At 46.6% G+C, this 17998-nt stretch overlaps 2 protein-coding genes across 2 annotated transcripts; one reads left to right on the plus strand and one right to left on the minus strand.

Annotated features, from left to right (window-relative positions):
• Positions 1-3249: 3249 nt before the first annotated feature.
• On the plus strand, positions 3250-8620 carry mymk (myomaker, myoblast fusion factor). Its single transcript, XM_035641138.2, has 6 exons — positions 3250-3541; positions 4228-4342; positions 5286-5434; positions 6106-6222; positions 6344-6484; positions 7083-8620. Exons 1-6 carry the CDS (start codon positions 3407-3409, stop codon positions 7401-7403), a joined length of 978 nt encoding a protein of 325 aa, XP_035497031.2. The 5' UTR covers positions 3250-3406; the 3' UTR covers positions 7404-8620.
• Positions 8621-9685: 1065 nt separating this feature from the next.
• On the minus strand, positions 9686-17706 carry LOC118314574 (protein FAM163B). The gene is made up of 3 exons (XM_035641115.2): positions 16803-17706; positions 13263-13378; positions 9686-12843 (listed from the first exon to the last, which is right to left on the minus strand). The coding sequence occupies exons 2-3, from the start codon at positions 13353-13355 to the stop codon at positions 12400-12402; spliced, it is 537 nt and encodes a 178-aa protein (XP_035497008.1). The 5' UTR covers positions 13356-13378; positions 16803-17706; the 3' UTR covers positions 9686-12399.
• Between the last annotated feature and the right edge of the window lie 292 nt (positions 17707-17998).

A 17998-nucleotide genomic window follows, 5' to 3' on the forward strand; every position in this document is an offset into this window, starting at 1 on the left:
GGAGTCATTAGAGTTGGCGCACGCGGACAAAAAGAGCAATTAAAGCAGTTATAAAACTCGACCGCAGGAAGAAAACGAGGAGGGAGCGAAGAGGGAAAAGAAGAAAATGTGTGAAACAAAAGACGCTTCTACCTGAAAACGGACGAATGAAGTAACGGAGGTTGAGCCGAGTCGATTGATTTTCTTTCTTTCTCTGACAGGGCAACAAACACATGTTGTCTATGTGACATCGCTAACACACGCGAACACTCGTCGCCACAGGGTGAAGCACAAGGACTCTGTCCTAGTTCCCTGCACTGACACACGGCCGGCGACCCAGAGGCATTCTGGGAGCTCATTTAAAGATCGCTCCGCCAAAACTTGCCGGTCCAATCACAACGCCGATTGTCTGACAGTGGGCGGGGCTTATGCGCACGACGTGGACGGATAGCGACTTTTGTAAACAACCAAGATGGCTGCCGCTGATGAACGAGCATATGACCAATGGTGCGTTCACAGATAAATGTCCGCCTCACTTCGCTCGCATGAGTTTGGTCCGTGGAACATTGGCGTTCTTTCTTTCACTTTCTCTGACAAAACTCCTCTGAACAAACACACACACACACATGAACGGTTGAAGTACAACAGTCGACACAAAGCGGTCCGGTTCGTTCACTTCCTGTCGAGCCGTCTCCTTCACGCACAGCGACACAAGTGATCCTCCGTCACGATACGACGACAGGACGCCTGGCGACAGTGACGGAGGGAGGAGCTCAACGCTCATTGGCCATCGCGTCACCCGACTCAACGACGCGAACTTCGCGTCTAGTTGCGTCTTTGCCGGGCCCGTGTATGTGATCGACCGCGTCCGGTGTGAACGCAGCGTCAGACGTCGTCTCGCTCTCCGGCAGACGTTTTGGGAGCGGCTGTTTTTGTTCTGAGCTTTTTCACACATTCAGATTAAAAAACGCCGCTTGGCTTTTAATTAAAGTTCGTTGGAAGAGAAGAAGAGCAAACAGTCTCCGTCTGGGAAAGTGTGGGAAGAAAAGAGATCATTTCCTGCTCGTTAGGATGTTTTATATAATCAAAAGAGCAAATAAAAGGGAGGTGCGGCCGTGACAAGGTAAACTAACACTCGCTCACTGGCTGAACCTCCGGGGGGTCAGAGGTCACAACTATTTATTACTGAATCAAAAGGAAGCCCGGTGTTTTCTCAGATGCGTCCAGGAAGTCTGCTCCAGATTCCCACACGAACCCGCCGTGTTTACGCTGAGGGGTCCTGAGGTGGGCGTTTGCCCCGGGCCACAAACTGGATCTGAGGGGCCCCGCCCACAGACACGCTCTGGACCAATCGCGGGTCAAGTGTCAGCTGTCAGCCACGACGTCTCAGCCCCGTTTCAATATCATCAAACAACGAATGAAACAGCAACATGAACACGTGAACAACCCCAGTGTGATGACAACGACCTCACATGACAGAAACACCTTTGGAAACATTTCTTTAACGTCTGCCTTGATTCTTTTTGACTTGGGTCCACTGCAGCCAGACACCAGGGGGCGATCAGGATGATTCGGCCTCACTTTGGGGAGATTATATATCCTCCCCCTGTATATACAGTCTGTCTATATCAGGCTATTGCTCCAATCAGCTGCGAGCCTGAGGTCAGAGTCAATTTCTTCACGGCGTCGCGTCAGCGCGTGTCGGCACAGATCTTCTCTCCAGCTCCACGTGTTCGTTGTGGAGAGAGGGGCCTTTAGCCCTCCACCATTTCTCCCACTTTCACATGTTACTTTCCAGTAAAGTGAGACCCAGGCCTCGACCCCTTTGACCTCCTGACCCCCCAGGGTGAGCAGGAGCTTGGGGGGTGGGGGGGTCATCTGAGGTCTGAGGGATTCTGATGACCCACAGGTGGAACACGTGCACATTCCCTCTCACGGAAAGTGACAAGCCGGAGGTCACCGAGCGTGACCTGCGACCGCGTGACCGCTACGAGAACGTGCACGTCACTGCTTCACAGACGCATCATCACAAGATGTGGGACGACAAACAGGGGGTTTGGCAGACGTGTGTGTGGACGGTGTTGTTGTGAGGTTTACCCGGCAGAGGGCGTGGTCACAGTTTGTGTTCCACTCGGGTTACCGAGGCACCCGGAGAATCTGAGGCGTGTGTGTTGGGGGGGGACCAACCCCCCGTCGCAATACTGCACCCTTTGTGTCGCTGCCTACAGCCCCAGAGCAGGTGTAACAGCTGAGAGCCGAGCGGAGGAGGACAACTGTGGCCCGCCACCGCCATGGGATCAGCTCACACACACACACACACACACACTCACTCACACACACACACACACACACACACACACACTCACACACACTCACACACACACACACACACTCACACACACACACTCACACATTCACGGGAACAGCGGCGCAGCACAGAGTCAAATATGGCTTCGCTGAGAGGAGGCGAACAGAACGTATCACCTTATATGGTAAATGACAAATAAACCAGCTGCTGCAGTTTTGAATATGTTAATAACTCGCTGTGTGTGTGTGTGTGTGTGTGTGTGTGTGTGTGTGTGTGTAAGTGTTTCAGTGTTTCTCAAGTTATAGTTACTATAGTTCCTATTTTCATAAGTCTCCGAGGCCACGTCCACGTTAACTTCCTTGTCATTTTTAATAAACGCATCACTGTTGCTACGGTTACGCCTGCCATCCACACTTCGAGCACCTTCACCGGACAAGTTTTGGAAACGCTGCTCGCCCGTGTTTTACTTTGAGAACTCTGGAAGTGTGTTTGTGGTCTGGACGGAGACGTTTCATCCCCCGCATTCGCTTCCTGATTGGTTCTAAAGACTAAAAGCGTCGCTATAACACTTCCTGGATGTCTCCACCTTTGTCCAGATCCACACCAACATTCAACGGATTTTCTTTCTCGCTCCGTGTTCCGTCCTTCCACCGAGTTTCGTGACAAATAGTTTTTGCACATTTCCTGTAACTGGTCTCAAATTCCGCTCATTCCAAAACTTCCTGTTGACCCACAAAGATTCTGTGGATTTTGAAAAGACTGGAAGATTTTTTCTTTTACAACTTGAAACCAGGTTAAAGGTTTGGTCCATATAGTTGTGATACAACAATGCGACGCTGTGGCTCCTCCCACCCCGTCGCGCTGGTATGCAAACAGCTGTGACGAGTGATGACGCTGCACATCCCGGACCCCGAGGGCCGGGGGGACATTTAAACTTTAAAGGCCCCACTTGGACAGCTGGGTGTGTGTGTGTGTGGCAGTGTGTGTTACATTCTCTGGTGCACGTGTGTCACAGTACTGAAGAGCTGACGGACCTGAGGACGCTCTCCTGTTAATCTCCTCCACCAGATCAGGACACGTTCTCCTCCTCGCCCTCCAGTCTCAGTCGTGTTCGTCATCATGGGCGCCTTCATCGCCAAGATGCTGCTGCCCACCGTCAGCAGCCTGGTGTTCCTGCCCGCGGCCAGCGTGGCGGCCAAGAGGGGCTTCCACATGGAGGCCATGGTCTACTTCTTCACCATGTTCTTCACGGCGGTGAGACTGTGCTTCGTCTGATGTTCCTCGTTTTCACGTTGTCTTGTTTCCTGTTTGTCAATATCTATATCTATAGTTTATAATCCATGTGAGTGTCATGAGAGTTGTGGGGTCTTTGTTCTTCAGAGGTTTCGATCAGATCTTAATCCCGATCTCATGTCTTGGAGCTGCTGGACGTAAAACTCCAATCCTGACACTGAAAGAACAGAACCATAAGGTTTCCATGATTTCCCATACATTTCTAACATTTGAGGAATATCTGAACAACAACCTCTTTGTTTTTGTACATTATTAATACTTTGAGGAAAAACTGCATCTTAAATTTTACATTAGTGGCAATTGGAGCCCAATTCACAAGTTATTCACATTAGCCTCCATATTTATCTTTGATAAAAAATGAAATTGCCAATTTCAGCTTCACTAGCAAACTATGACGAGTGTTTCCAGCAGACAAAGTAAATATGTTGTCTAAATCATTTATCAGGGGTTAAAATATGATATTTAGCCAAATTGAAATTTGAATCAACGTGTCTTGAATGTATAATAAATGATATCGCAAAATACATTTATCTGTTTCTGAAATGTTCTCCTTGACCTTGCTGACCTTGCTGACCTTGCTGACCTTGCTGACCTTGTTGACCTTGTTGACCTTGTTGACCTTGTTGACCGTGTGCGTCGACCTGCAGATCTACCACGCCTGTGACGGGCCGGGCCTCTCCATCCTGTGCTTCATGAGATACGACGTCCTGGAGTACTTCAGCGTCTACGGCACGGCGCTCTCCATGTGGGTCACGCTCATAGGTAACGACACAACGTTTCGTTTAATGCCTCAGTGTGTGTGTGTTTTTTTGTTTTTTTTCCATGTGTGTAGATTTTAAGCACTTTGAAAATACAAATTATGAATCAGTTTTCAAACAGCTGCTCCTCCCACACGGTTCAAAACATCCAGCTCCGCCTGCAACAGTTGCCCAGAACATGTGTTGTGTCTCTGGGTTCTGCCCATGTGTTCAGAGGCGTGTTGTTATGATCACACACACACACACACACACACACACACACAGACACACACACACACACTCATTAAAACATTTGCTGCCTGTGAGGTTTTCCAGCGAGGGTTTTAAATCACGTGTCGTGGCTCCGAAGCTGTTTCTCTTTCTTACCAGGGTAAATCACCATGGTAACAACTGATGCTGAACGGCCAAGCTGCTCCGGAGCAGGTTGAGTTCTATTGACTCAAATGTCCTTATGTCACAAAAACACACGTCGTTTTAATCTTTACAACATTTTTGCAAGAGTCTACTAAAAAAAGTGAAAAAAAATATTTCAAATATTTTCTTTAAAATTAACAAAACATTTTGGCCCCGATTTAGCTCCATAAAGTTCCAAAACCTGTCTTAGGCCCCAAACTACCGACCAATCAGATCCCCAGAAAACCAGTGTCATCATTCCATAGGATCATATCCTGGTTATGTTGAACTGGCTTCGTAGATCTGGCTCCTGGTTCCTCAAAACAAGATGGCCGCCATCAGTGACGCCGTGTCATTGTGTTGTTTTGTTTTGTTTCCGATCGGTCTCGTCTTCGCTCCGTCCTCAGGACGTCTGGAGTAACGTGGGGACCGAGGAGGCTAACGGCTAACGTCTGATAAAACAACTGCATTTACACTCGTGTTGAACGAGGTCACAGCTCGACCCTTTGACCAATCAGATGATCAGTCTTGTGATGTGCGTCTTGTCGTCGCAGCTCTGGGAGACTTCGACGAACCGCAGCGCTCCACGATGACCATGTTCGGCGTGTTGACCTGCGGCGTGAGGATCTACCAGGACCGCTGGGGCTACGGGATCTACTCCGGGCCAATCGGGTCGGCCGTCTTCATCATCACCGTCAAATGGGTGAGAGGCGGAAAAAACAGGTCACGATCAAAGACCGGCCGATGAAATCAGATGATATGAATCTCTCACAATGTCAGTGTCAGTGTTTACTGATATGAAAACTTTTAACTAAATTCAAATGTCTTTTCTTATTTGATGTTCGCTGTTTTTTCTGTTTTCTTTTCATTTATAGTCATTAATAATAAAGTTAGGGGTTAAAAGGTAAAATATCAAGACTCAAATACATTTCTTTGTCAAAAGGACATCTGAGTCATGAATCATTGCCCCAATTTCTTAATTTAAAAAAAATATATTTATATATATATATAAAGCAAAAAATATTTATTGCCAAAAAATGGCCATATATTTTAATTTTTTATATATATGTAGTCATTTAAAAAAAATGGTATAAAATATATTTTATATATGTTATATATATTTTTTATATATTTATATCTATATATTTTTTGGTTTTACAAATATTTTTTGTATATATATTTATTCATAAACATATATATATATATAAATAAAATTATATAATATATAAAAATATTTGTAAAAAATTATATAAGATATAGTTAAAAAGGCTATATATATATAAACAAAAATATATATAATATATAGCCCAAATTATTTGGCTATATATGTATAGAGTTTGTGTAAACGTCCGTCTCCTTGTTCCGTCGTTGCAGCTGCAGAAGATGAAGCAGCTGAGGGCGGTGTACCCCGAGAAGTCGGTGTACACGCAGCAGGTCGGTCCGGGCTGCTGCTTCGGGGCCCTCGCTCTGATGCTGCGCTTCTACTTTGAGGTAATTATATATATGAATGTATATATATATATATATATATATATATATATATGAATATATCTATACGAGGTCAACACAGATGATTGTGAAGTGTGACGTGACGTGTCCTCGTCCCCTGCAGGAGTGGGACTACGCCTACGTCCACAGCTTCTACCACCTGTCTCTGGCCGTGTCCTTCGTCCTGCTGCTGCCGAAGAAGAACCGCTACGCTGGGACGGGACGGAACGCCGCCAAGCTCAGCTGCTTCGCCCTGTGCTGCTGCGTACGTTGCTCTGTATTGACATGTACCAAGTCTGGATGCAGTCAGGTCCAGAAGTATCTGGACGCTGCGTCCAAGTGTAGTTGTTCAGGTTTGATTCCAGGGGTTCGACAAAAGTCTTAAATCAACCTGTCAGGAATTACAGCTGTTTTCACACATCTGTCCATTTCTAGAGGCTCAGGAATTCAGAGAGGACGTTGGTTTTTTTAGGTTATCACCGATTTTCCAGGGAATAGTTTATGGATCTAGATGAAAACACTCAGACACATCCGGTGGGCTGATGTCTATGAGTGGGTGAGATTAAGTCTCTTTCTTTCCTTTTAATATCCTACTTTTATCTCTGATTCAATTTACCTCAAAACATCTCTTTTCTTTCAAAATGTCATGATTTTATCTTTGTTTATTATTTTGGATGGTCTCCTCATGGCAAATTCATCAGCGTTACGAACGCGTCCGTCTCATCTGCGTGAGCTTGTTCCTCTGTGGTCGATACATACGAATAGAGACTGGTTGGTAGATTCAGAGCATGAACGATTTAACCTGTTTAACAAAACGCCCGTCACGTGTCACTCATCCTGTTTCCCCGTTGTTCCCTCTCCAGTCCATGTCGCCGGGCACCGTCAAAGACAAGACGGACAAGAAGGACAAGACGGACAAGAAGGACAAGAAGGACAAGAACGACAAGAAGGACAAGACGGACAAGAAGGACAAGAAGGACAAGAACGACAAGAAGGACAAGACGGAGAAGACGAAGGAGGAGACGAAGAAGGCGAAGACGTCCCGCACCGTGTGGACCGTCCCCACCGAGAAGCTGTGGCGAGGCCGCAGCAGCCCCACCCTGCCCCTCTACTTCCCCCCGCCCTCCACGCCCGTCAAAGGGACGAGCATCAGCAAACTCAAAGAGATGAACGGCTGGAAGTGAAGCCAACGTCTCCTACGTCGTTATCACGCAGGAGCACCTCGACGGGCGGCGGGTCGGCCGCGAGCTCGGGGGAAACGGGAAAATCACCAGATGACTGTCGGCCAAACGCTGATAAACGCGCACGTGGCTGGTAAGTGAATCTACTGCAGCAGGAAACCAACCATCACGTGGATTCTTCCTCTCTCCTCCCCCCAAAAAATCCTTTCTGGCCTGTGGAATATTTAAGGTCAGCAGCGACTCCAGGAATCCAGCCGCCGCCGCCGCCGCCGCCGCCGCCGCCGCCGCCAGTCGCTCAGGAATCACATCACATCTGTGCCCTGATGTGGTTCCTACATTTTTGAAGGTGCGAGATGCTAAGAGGCGGCTCGGGGCGCAGCTGCTGCGAGGCCGAGGACACGGCGCCGCGAACACGGAGACGGTGGCTGAGACGAGCCAGTAAAACTGACTGGAAGATTCACGACGAGAGCAAACAGGCAGATGCTTCATCTCTCCAAGATATATAAATTGTCCTTAGAAATGTTCCTCAGGGGGAAACCCTCCTCCGTCTGCGCCGTCTGTCCCGACCCCCTCCTCCTTCTCTTTTCCGTCTCGGGGAACCACGCGGCCACTCGACTCCGGCTTGTGAGAGTTACAAGACCGTCAAAAAAAGGAAAAGGCACATTTGACCTGTGTTTTATTCGTCCTCGCGGTGCTAAATGTGTCATGTGGCGCGAGCGGCCCAGACGACGTGTTTCAGGATCAACAGGTGGATTCTGTTCACTCTGGTTCACTGTGAGCGGCTCAGACTGAGAAAATGTTTCCAGCGGAGAGAGAAAAGTCTCCGTAGTGACGTCGGAGGAACGAATGTAGAGCACAACGTTTTAGAACATTTTGTAAAACTGATGGTTGGTAGATAGCTTGAAAGTCGCACCCGACTTCATCCACGTCACGTTCGACACTTGTGCATCAGATCGTCTCCGCAGAAAAAGAATATTCTACAAATTGAATCAAAAATAATTTAGAAAAAGTTTGTTTTGCAAAAACTGTTTTCGCTTTGCAGTTACATCCCCTCGCCAGCGGGGGCGCTGCAGCCCCGTCTTTCCATGTTTCAAATGAAAACTTTTATCCACGTGTTATTTATTGATCTACAGGATGTTGTTTATTCATTATTACCTGTTGTTGTTGTTTTAAATTATAATTTTGTAATGTTTCAATGAAATAAAATGAAATGACTTGCTCCTCGTTGTGAACTGGTCTCTAATTGACAGGATGGAGTTATGATCCAGGGCCATAATCCATACGCAGCAATGTGAACTTTTCTTTGTCAGTTAAAACCCCGACTGGCTCATTCTTCCAAGGTCCCCGCTCCGGGTCGGAACAGAACACTAATCCAATTCCAGAACCCGCGGATCCCGTTACCTGCTTCCACTGTCGGGGCGACGCGGAGTCGTGCGTCCGCGCACGTCACCTTCCCCCCGAACACGACCCAAAGACTACAAACGTGGTTCTGCGCGGCTCAGACGAAAACAGTCGCCGGCCCCAAGAACGTGGACGGACCCTCCCCTGGTCCTCCTGGGGAATGTCTCTTGAGCCGGGGCCAAGCCGCCAGCTCCTGTGCCCAGAGAAAGGTGTGTTTGTCTGGGCTCAGAGAGCCGGCGGGCCGCTCGGCTGACTGGGCCACCGGCACGTCCCAGCTGGCTGCGCCTCGCGGCCCTGACACCACGGTAACGCGAGCCTTTTATTGCACAAGTGTGAAACACTTCTCAGCTCCTTTACGACCACTGTCGGTCCCACACCGCTCTGCTGAGGGGGCCGAGGCCCACACACACACTCAGGTGGGTTTCACTCTGCTTGTGAGGACCCCGCAGGCTGTGATCTGTGGCCTTGACGGGACACGTAGATAATCTACAACCGAGTCCAGTCCTCACGTTAGGAGCGACGTGAGGGTAAAAGAAAATGTCCTCATAAGAAGACAGAAGACTGACGCGCGCAGCAGCAGCAGCTGACGCCCCCTGCTGGTCAACGTGACGACATCACACCTCATGGTCAATCAACCCCTGAGGCAGAGCTTCTTTAAATGTGACGTTGTTCACTTTCTGTTTTTGGGGCAAAATGGCCTCATCAGAAATGGTGGGAATCAAAATCTGTCATTCCTCTTTTTTTCCTCGTCACGTCAAGGTCAGGGGGTCAGGGGGTTTGTTCGCGACGTACGCTATGAACTGTGGGTAATTCCCTTCGGCAGAGTCTGCAGAAACGCCAAATCACAGAAAGTAGACAGAGAACTCAGAAAAACATCACAGGCCTTTAACACCGACGCAGAATCCTCTTTATTCTGTGTTGACGGGGATGAGACGCAGTCACGTGACCTCATGGTCGCTTTCTTCTTCCACTGATGCGGCGCGGCGACAGACTCCAGTGTGGCATCTTATCTTATTTTACAAACAAAGTGAAAGCGACACAATCGTTGCTCCGTCTTTTATGACGAGCTACACACACACACACACACACACTTTGATTCACAAACACACTGAATCACAAATATCACACGAAGAAGAATAAACACAGCTGATTCCATCTGATCAGAAATGCAACGTTCCCCGTGGAACCCTTGGAGTCTTCTCATGGTGAAGTCTAAAGTTCCATCGCGTCCCAACATCCATAGATCTCACGACGGAGCGGAAGTCCCCGGACACGACGTGACCTCTGACCCATGAGACTCGTCCCTCTGAACTCGCAGTCGTCAGATCGTCGAACGCTTCGGAGGAAAAAGCCCTTTGAAATGTTTCTTCACCACGTCGCTCTGCAACTCAACTCAAGTCAGAAAATGAAATTTATACCTATGTATAATTTTATATCCGTGAGGTGGCTCCTTCAGCCAGGACACAGCTTTACTCCATAAAAACAGCATAAATCATGTTTCAGTCAAGAATATTGAAAAAAAAATGTCACTTGTGTGTCGATAATTCAATTCCTCAAATATGAAAAATTCATTTTGAGTAAATGTCAGAAAAATAGATTTTCTGACATTTACTCAATATCATGATCAATTATGTTTCTTTTGATTCATCTTCTTTTGTTGCTAAGTAATCAATAATAGGAACCAAAAATGTCCTTGAAATGAAAAAAATTTATAAATCTGAATTTGGGTCAAAATCATTCGATGGGTGAAACAAGGGGAGACGAATAATCAGCTGTCAAACTTCTTCTTTTGAGGCTTCAAATCTGAAAAATATTAAAGTGAGGTGAAGTTTACATTTTTTTCTTCCTTATGACTCATAAAGACAATTTTTTTTAAAAGAAAATATGACTGAAAAGCTTCCACAGTTTCTGGTTTTTATCCGACAGGTGTTTTCATTCATTTTGCCTGGTCCACACTAATATGGATATTTTTTCTAGACTCATATTTTGCCTCTACATAATAATTTTTAAATTTTTTTTTTAATCTGTTAGACCTAAAACACACTTCTGGTGTGGACGAGAGGCCGAAACGTGGAGGAAATGTTTTGTTTGACTAAATATATTCGCATTAGCGTGGACGAGCCCTCAGTGTGGACGAGCCCTCAGTGTGGCCACGCCCTCAGTGTGGCCACGCCCCCAGGATCCTGAGGAGAGGCGTCGGCTTCACCGAGGCTCAGAAGCTTCAGTCTGAAACAAACTGATGATAAAGTTTCGTATCGGACAGAAACAAACACTCGTACATCTTTTCTGCATAATCAGTGAACCACAGGGGGCGCTACAGAACCAACGCACAGAACATACACTGTACATTCAGGACGGGAACGGACTTATCGTCTATTGGAAATCAGATTTGTTTTTTTTTTAAACATGATATACTCGAAAACGGTGAAAAATTTGTGAACCAAAGTAGCTTTTTGTGAGCGAAGGTAAAAGTCTGTGATGTGAACAATGTGATTAACTAAAGAAAACTTGTCTTGTTCGTGTTATTCCCGCAAATATTTGCCCGTTCTTTCTTCCTTCATGTTTTCTGATCATAGATCACAAACACAAAGTCATGTAGTCTGTAGGAAACATCACTTGGACTTGTTTCAGCGGCGGATTGATCCACAACTTGTGCGTAAACTGCAGAGTGTGTGTTCATGTGACGATGGAACAAGTCGCCCGCTGCAACGGCGTCACACACACCATGTTCCTTTTCAAACAATACTGAAGAATACGATGTATCAGGCTCTAGATACGCAAACAAAACTTTGAGATTTGGTTCGCACACAACGGTAAACAACCATAACGGACTTATCCTTAAAGAGAATCAGAGGAATTTATACTATTAAATCACAGCTGTAGGCGCGGCGTACCGGACCAGCCCCTCCCTCAACAGATGAGAACACGTCAGGGCCAAGCTAACGGCGTTAGCATGTCGCTCAGTGTCCAAACAACGACACAAGATTCACCCTTTCAGTAAAAGTAACTGTTGTTCAAGATGAATTCGCTCCGACTTGATTCACTCGTTTCAGTCGCCACTGTTTAAAATACAAACACACACACGACACAACAGCGCAGGCTAACTGCCTAGGCTCTAGCTAGCTAGCTAATTAGCCTTATGTAGGAAAAGTCGCATTTGCATCGACTTGGATTCATTTTTACCCCCATTTCCTGGTGCATTCAAACAACAAAACACACTAAATCTGTGTTAACTTTACTCACAAAGGCTCAAATTGTTAATTGTCTGGTTTATATTTTCACACACACACACACACACACACACACACACACACTGGTTAGTTACTTGACTATCTAAAACACAAAGTCATGGTCAAAAGGATCCGTTTCCACTGACAAAAATGTGTCCATTCAAGTCCGAAAGAAACGCTTTGTGTTCAACGTGATGTTAGAGATGAAATAAGCCCTCAGCGTTGTCATGGTTCAGCACAGTTCAGTATCTGTGCTGCAAACCACCACATCTACTCGTACAGCTGGCGTCAGTCGGAGCGCCTGCAGGCGGCACCGGCTCAGAGAAGAGGTTCGCCGCTCCACCAGGCCAGCAGGGCGGCGCCGGCTCCTAGACGTCGGTGCTGACGCTGTGGGTGACCACCTCCCTCATGGTGACGGAGCGGATGAGGTTGAGCTTCTGGTAGAAGCTGGCCAGATCCACGGGCAGCTCCATGTCCTGCTGCTGCACAGTCCTGTAGCTGATCCCGCGCCCGCCGTTGCACAGCCTCTCCGGGTGCTGCAGGTAGAAAGGCAGTGAGCAGCGGGCGCAGGACGGGCAGAAGGCGTGCGAGCGCTGGCACCTGCGGGGCGGCGGGGTCGGGGAGTAGCCCACCGGCCCGTTGGCCTCGGTGAGGAAGGTGGGGGGGTAGGACTCGGGCTCGTCGCTGTAGTGCTCCGGCGTCGGAGGCGTGGGAGGGGCGGTCAGAGCCAGGGGGCGGGACGGCGACATGGTGGCGAGCTCCGGTTCCTCCTCTTCCCCCTTCTCAGACTCCTCCCTCTTACAGCAGTAATACTGGTGCAGTTAGACACAAGAAGAGAAGAACTACAGGTCTGAGTCACTGTCATCACTTCTTACTAATGCCGAGGCTAACACACTGAACGTGACAGTCAGCGACTCGCCAGAATCAGGCCCAGCAAGTTCAAGACGTGACGAAGCGTCGATCAGGTCAAGAGACTTAAAGGTCATTAAAACCAGAGCTAAGCTCCAATGTTCAACAAGGAAACTTTTAAAATATCCAGAATTAAAAACAGAGATTATGTTCCTCTGTCGCCACCATGAGGCGTTTGAGTCAAACGGAACGGAGCGACGTACGATAAGATTAATACGTTTAGCACTGTCGCCGAGAGCTTGTTAGCATTTACCTCAGAGCAGAAGCAAAAAATCCAAACTTAGACGTTAAGACGTGCAGTGGAATAGTGAAACAGTCGTACCTGCAACCTACATAAACACAGTACAGCAACGATGGTCAGTAAGATGACTGTAGCCAGAATTCCTCCTGCGATGACCACTGTCCCGGCTGACATTCGAAATCCTCTCCATCAACAGCCTGCGGGCAGAGGGGAGAAGAGGAAGAAAGGGAGGAAGAGGAGGAGGAAGTTGGTGGGATGAGAGAAAAGCCCCCTCCATGTTAGCAGATGGGACATGTAGATGTTTCTGTAATGTGAGGTCGTTCTTATCACACTTTGATGATATGTCAACGGCGCTGAGGCGTCATGATTGACAGCTGACACTGACTCAGGATTGGCCAAGAGCGTGCGCGTGTGTGTGTGTTCACAGACTTTTTATCATTTTAAAGACGTTAGCGTTTCTCAGGCTAACTGGATTCCATTAAACATTTTGCATTTTTTAGATGAAGGCATTTAGCCGAGTGCTCCCATAGCAACCTGACAATTAAACAACGAGGCAGCCGACGGAGCGCAAAGCTCCTCCGACACAAAGCCCCTCTCCGACCGCCACCACTGTTTACGCTGATGATGACGACGATGATGATGACGATGATGATGATGGTGATGATGATGACGATGATGATGATGACGATGAGGATGAGGATGATGACGATGACGATGACGATGATGACGATCAGGATGACGACGACGATGATGACGATCAGGATGACGATGATGATGACGATGATGACGATGATGACGATGACGATGATGACAATGACGACGATGATGATGACGATGATGATGACGATGATGATGATAATGATAATGATGATGATGATAATGATAATGATGACGATGATGACGATCAGGATGATGATGATGACGATGACGACGATGATGATGATAATGATGATGATGACGATGATGATGACGATGCTTTATTGTTTGTCTTCAACGATCTCAGGCTAAAAAGCTGCAATCTGGATTTTTAAAAAAGAGAATCTTTGGGAAACTTTCTGAGAGCTGTCACAGAAAAAAAATGGCCTGAGGGGAAGAGTAGAAAAAAGCCTTTAGCATTAAAAACAATCCACGCACTGTAATATTTATTAGTCCCTGGAACGCTTCTTTTTATTCAGGACAGAAGAAGAATACAGAGGAGATAAAAGGTGACATGGTTTCTTCATCTTCGCTTTTCTTTTTTCTCGTCATGTGTGAACGAGGACGAGTCTGTTTGGAATCTCCCTCAAACGACTTGAGACATTAATTTGTTTTATGATTCACTTCACCTTCATGTTTAATGCAACTAACCCGGTGCCAGGTCAGAATCAAGTGCGTCGACAAAGGATGAGAAAAACTAAAGTACCGAAGGGACACAAGGGAAATATTCTTCCACCTTTTAATGTGACGACAGATGGAAGATTTACAAGTTTCAGATGAAGCTCACTTGTCCCTCGTGTTAGGTTTATTAAAGTTAATAATATAATGAATGAATATTAATATTCAGCTTCCCCTCATGTTTAATACAACAGACCAGGAACCAGAGGAGCATTTAAGGACTAGAACACCAGAGTCAGAGATGTGACTGAAGTCGTGGTCGTCGTCATCATCATCATCTGCTTCCTGCTGGGCGACAAGGTGGCGAGGATCGGCAGCAGTGTGTCGTATCGCGTGATGGTCACACGATAACAGCAGGGGGCGCCAGCAGGGAAAAGCTCTGTACGATCTAAGCACGTTTTTGACAAAAGGCCCAACTGTTCCACCTAATATGTCTGATTTGTTTCATCAACTTCCATGAATTATTCCCTGGGAAATTGGTGAAAATGTCAAAGAACGTTCTATCTCACAATGTTAAAAATCTACATCTGTCCAGATCGACACCAAAGATGAACTGATTATTTCTTGGTCCATGTTCAACCCTTCCAAACGTTGCGTGACCCATCGCCTCCTTGTGGCGGAGCGAGGCAACAGACTCATACAGTGATAAGAACCCGTGATCACTGTGAACATGTTCAAAATGGAGGCCGTCGAGTGACGCGATGTCGTAGCAGGTGGAGACCGACCGCGTCTCCTCTAATGTGTCGGACCTCTCCTCTCATCAGCACCCCGAGGATCGGCTCATCACCGGCTAATGCACTGGGTTTCCATAGCGATGGAGCCGAGGACGCCAGAGAGAGAGAGTCGTTTACACCCACACAATCACTCAAACGTCACGCACACACACGCACACACAAACAGGAATCACCGCTGCTCAAGACAAACACACTCACAGGTCAACATCCGACCTTCCTCCATCTTTCACTGACGAGTCAACGCAACTTACCTTCGTGTTTGATTCTGAACCAAATGAATCTCAGCTATTAAATCAATAAATATTTGTTTCTCCATCTTATTATGTCTTATTTTGTGAAAAATAAGTGAAACACTTTTCAAAAACAACACGATTATCTGAACCTGTTTCCAAATCCAGATCAATACCCGTCGTCAGAAATGTCCCCACATGAGCAAGAATCAGAATCAAGAGTGTTGACGACAGAAAGACTTAAATATCTTTTGTATATCATTATATCATATCTATCCAAATGTCTTTATAGTATGTGTATATACGTTACAGAGGTCTGACTGTCCACTGTGTATTTGTTCGAACTGTTTTAGGATAATAGTGATGTTTCAATTTCAAAGTAAACGTGAATATTTTTAGACTCATAATTAAATTTAAATACTTTTCGGCCGATAAATAATTGAATTGTCCCAGTATCTCTTCACACAGACGTTCTGGTGACATCTGTCTGAGGTCGGTGGTGGTGAGATTTTGAAGCAGAGCTGCAACTAACGATTATTATCATACTCGATTAATCGATTAGTTGTTTGGTCAAAAAAATGGTGAAAAATGTCGATCGTGTTTCCCAAAACCTCAAGACGATGTTTTGTTTAGTCCACACACTAAAGATATTCAGTTAAATGTCGCATAGGAGCAAAGAAACCAGAAAATATTCACATTGAAGAAGCTGAAATCAGAGAATTATGAAATTCTTTTGTTCCATAAAACAACTTGAAACGATTAATCGATTTTCAGCACACACATTGTTACAAACAACTTGAGCAGGATTCCATCTGAGATATCATAATGAGAAAAAAAAACAATCAATGCACCGTATGATTGATTTGATGTGGACAGTTCATGGTGCCACTTTTACGCACAGTTGCGCACAGCGTTGTGAGCGGATCCCTCGGTCTCTCACTGTCCGTTCAGCCTCCTCGACTCTCAGCATCAGACACAAACACTGAAGCTGCATGATGAAGTCTTCATCTCCACGCAGGCAAACGTGTCCCTTTAATCACAATCACAGTTCGAACGACTCGGACAGAGAAACAATCAACGAAACTTCGTGAGTTCCGCGCGTAAAAGTGCCATAAACCATCCGATTAACCATTTATAAAGGTTTTCAAACCCCCACGTTGGATTCTGTTTACTAGTGTGAAATAATGACCAATAAAATATCACAATTTCAAGGTTTTTTTCCAAGGGTACAAACCTTAAAGCCCCGTTTGTACAAAGTGAACCTCGCCGGGTCGCGATCTTACCCATCACATCAGTGTTTGGATCCGTCCCATGGCGGCGGCGTCGTCTCCCCCCCGCGGCTCCTCTGCAGCTCGGGGGTCGAGTTTCAGCTCGAGAGAGGAGAGAAGAGGTGGAACCAAACGTGGAGCTTCTCAAAACTCACATCCGCGCTCACACCCGACGCGTCCGGAGAAGCGAGGAGGAGCAGGAGGAGCAGGAGGAGAGTCTCATGGAGCGACCTTCTCTTCTCATCTCCTCCGTCAGAACTTCACAGCAGCTGGAGACGACGAGGTTCTCTCTTATTATTCAAGTTTCCCTGAATCCACGAGCTGCAGCTCGCTGCTCCAGAAAAAAAAGTCTGCGTGTGTAAAATCCACCAATCTCCCTCAAACCCGAGCTCCAGGTCCCTTCAGGTTTTTCTTTCTTTCTTTTGACTCTTGAGCCTCAACCAAACCTCGACAACAGATCCCAGCTCACTCGTGCCCGCGTTTTACATTAGACGTGGATCTTATGTTCTGCGCATCGCTTCCGGTCTCATCCATCCTGTGCGCGGTGCAGTTGCGCGCTCATGGCCGCGCGTCACAGCAGCGCGCACTGGAGGAACAAAAAAAAAGGGGATGAATCCAGTTCGCTTACGAATTCGTTGCTGTGATTTTAAACTCATGCATTTCACCCTGATTTGAATGAGGTGAGATTTCCCGGTCCGAGCCACGTGACCAGGGGATCGAACCCAAGTCTTATGAGGATTGGTGGATATTCAGCGGGATGTGATCATACATAGTTCATTAGTCGTGACTGACTGGGTGTGGTCATCTCGTCCAACTGACTCCACCCTAACCTGCAGACAGACGCCCCTCGTTTGACCAACCATCTGTTTTCCCTCCAAACAATTCAGGCAGAACCAAGGGATCGACGGCAGACGTGAGTTCAGACGGACTTTTAACCTTCGAAATGTTTTTCTTGAGAAAGATACGGCACATGTTGTTTGACATCGTAACATCGTTGAGTGTTTTATTATTCTAGATTCCAGAGTTCAATCGTGAGAATAGAGAGAAAAAGAGCAATATTCCGTATCGTGGCTGCATTCAAATCCTCCAACAACCACCTGCAATATAGTTTTCACCAACTGTACCTGATCGTCATCTTGTGTCCTGTACGTTCTTAGTTCACCGCGACGGTCTTTCATTTCAAGTCCCTTATTAATAAAATACGAACAAAA

The sequence above is a fragment of the Scophthalmus maximus genome, chromosome 19, assembly GCF_022379125.1.
Source record: "Scophthalmus maximus strain ysfricsl-2021 chromosome 19, ASM2237912v1, whole genome shotgun sequence".
Taxonomy (NCBI): domain Eukaryota; kingdom Metazoa; phylum Chordata; class Actinopteri; order Pleuronectiformes; family Scophthalmidae; genus Scophthalmus; species Scophthalmus maximus.

Bases quoted from the DNA above. Each gene is read 5' to 3' on its own strand.
- LOC118314574 (XM_035641115.2), bottom strand. From the start codon at position 13,355: ATGTCAGCCGGGACAGTGGTCATCGCAGGAGGAATTCTGGCTACAGTC. The intron at 12,844-13,262 runs GTACGACTGTTT...TAACTGCACCAG, and splicing joins TGTGTTTATGTAGGTTGCAG to TATTACTGCTGTAAGAGGGA.
- mymk (XM_035641138.2), top strand. From the start codon at position 3,407: ATGGGCGCCTTCATCGCCAAGATGCTGCTGCCCACCGTCAGCAGCCTG. The intron at 3,542-4,227 runs GTGAGACTGTGC...GTCGACCTGCAG, and splicing joins TCACCATGTTCTTCACGGCG to ATCTACCACGCCTGTGACGG. The intron at 5,435-6,105 runs GTGAGAGGCGGA...CCGTCGTTGCAG, and splicing joins TCATCATCACCGTCAAATGG to CTGCAGAAGATGAAGCAGCT.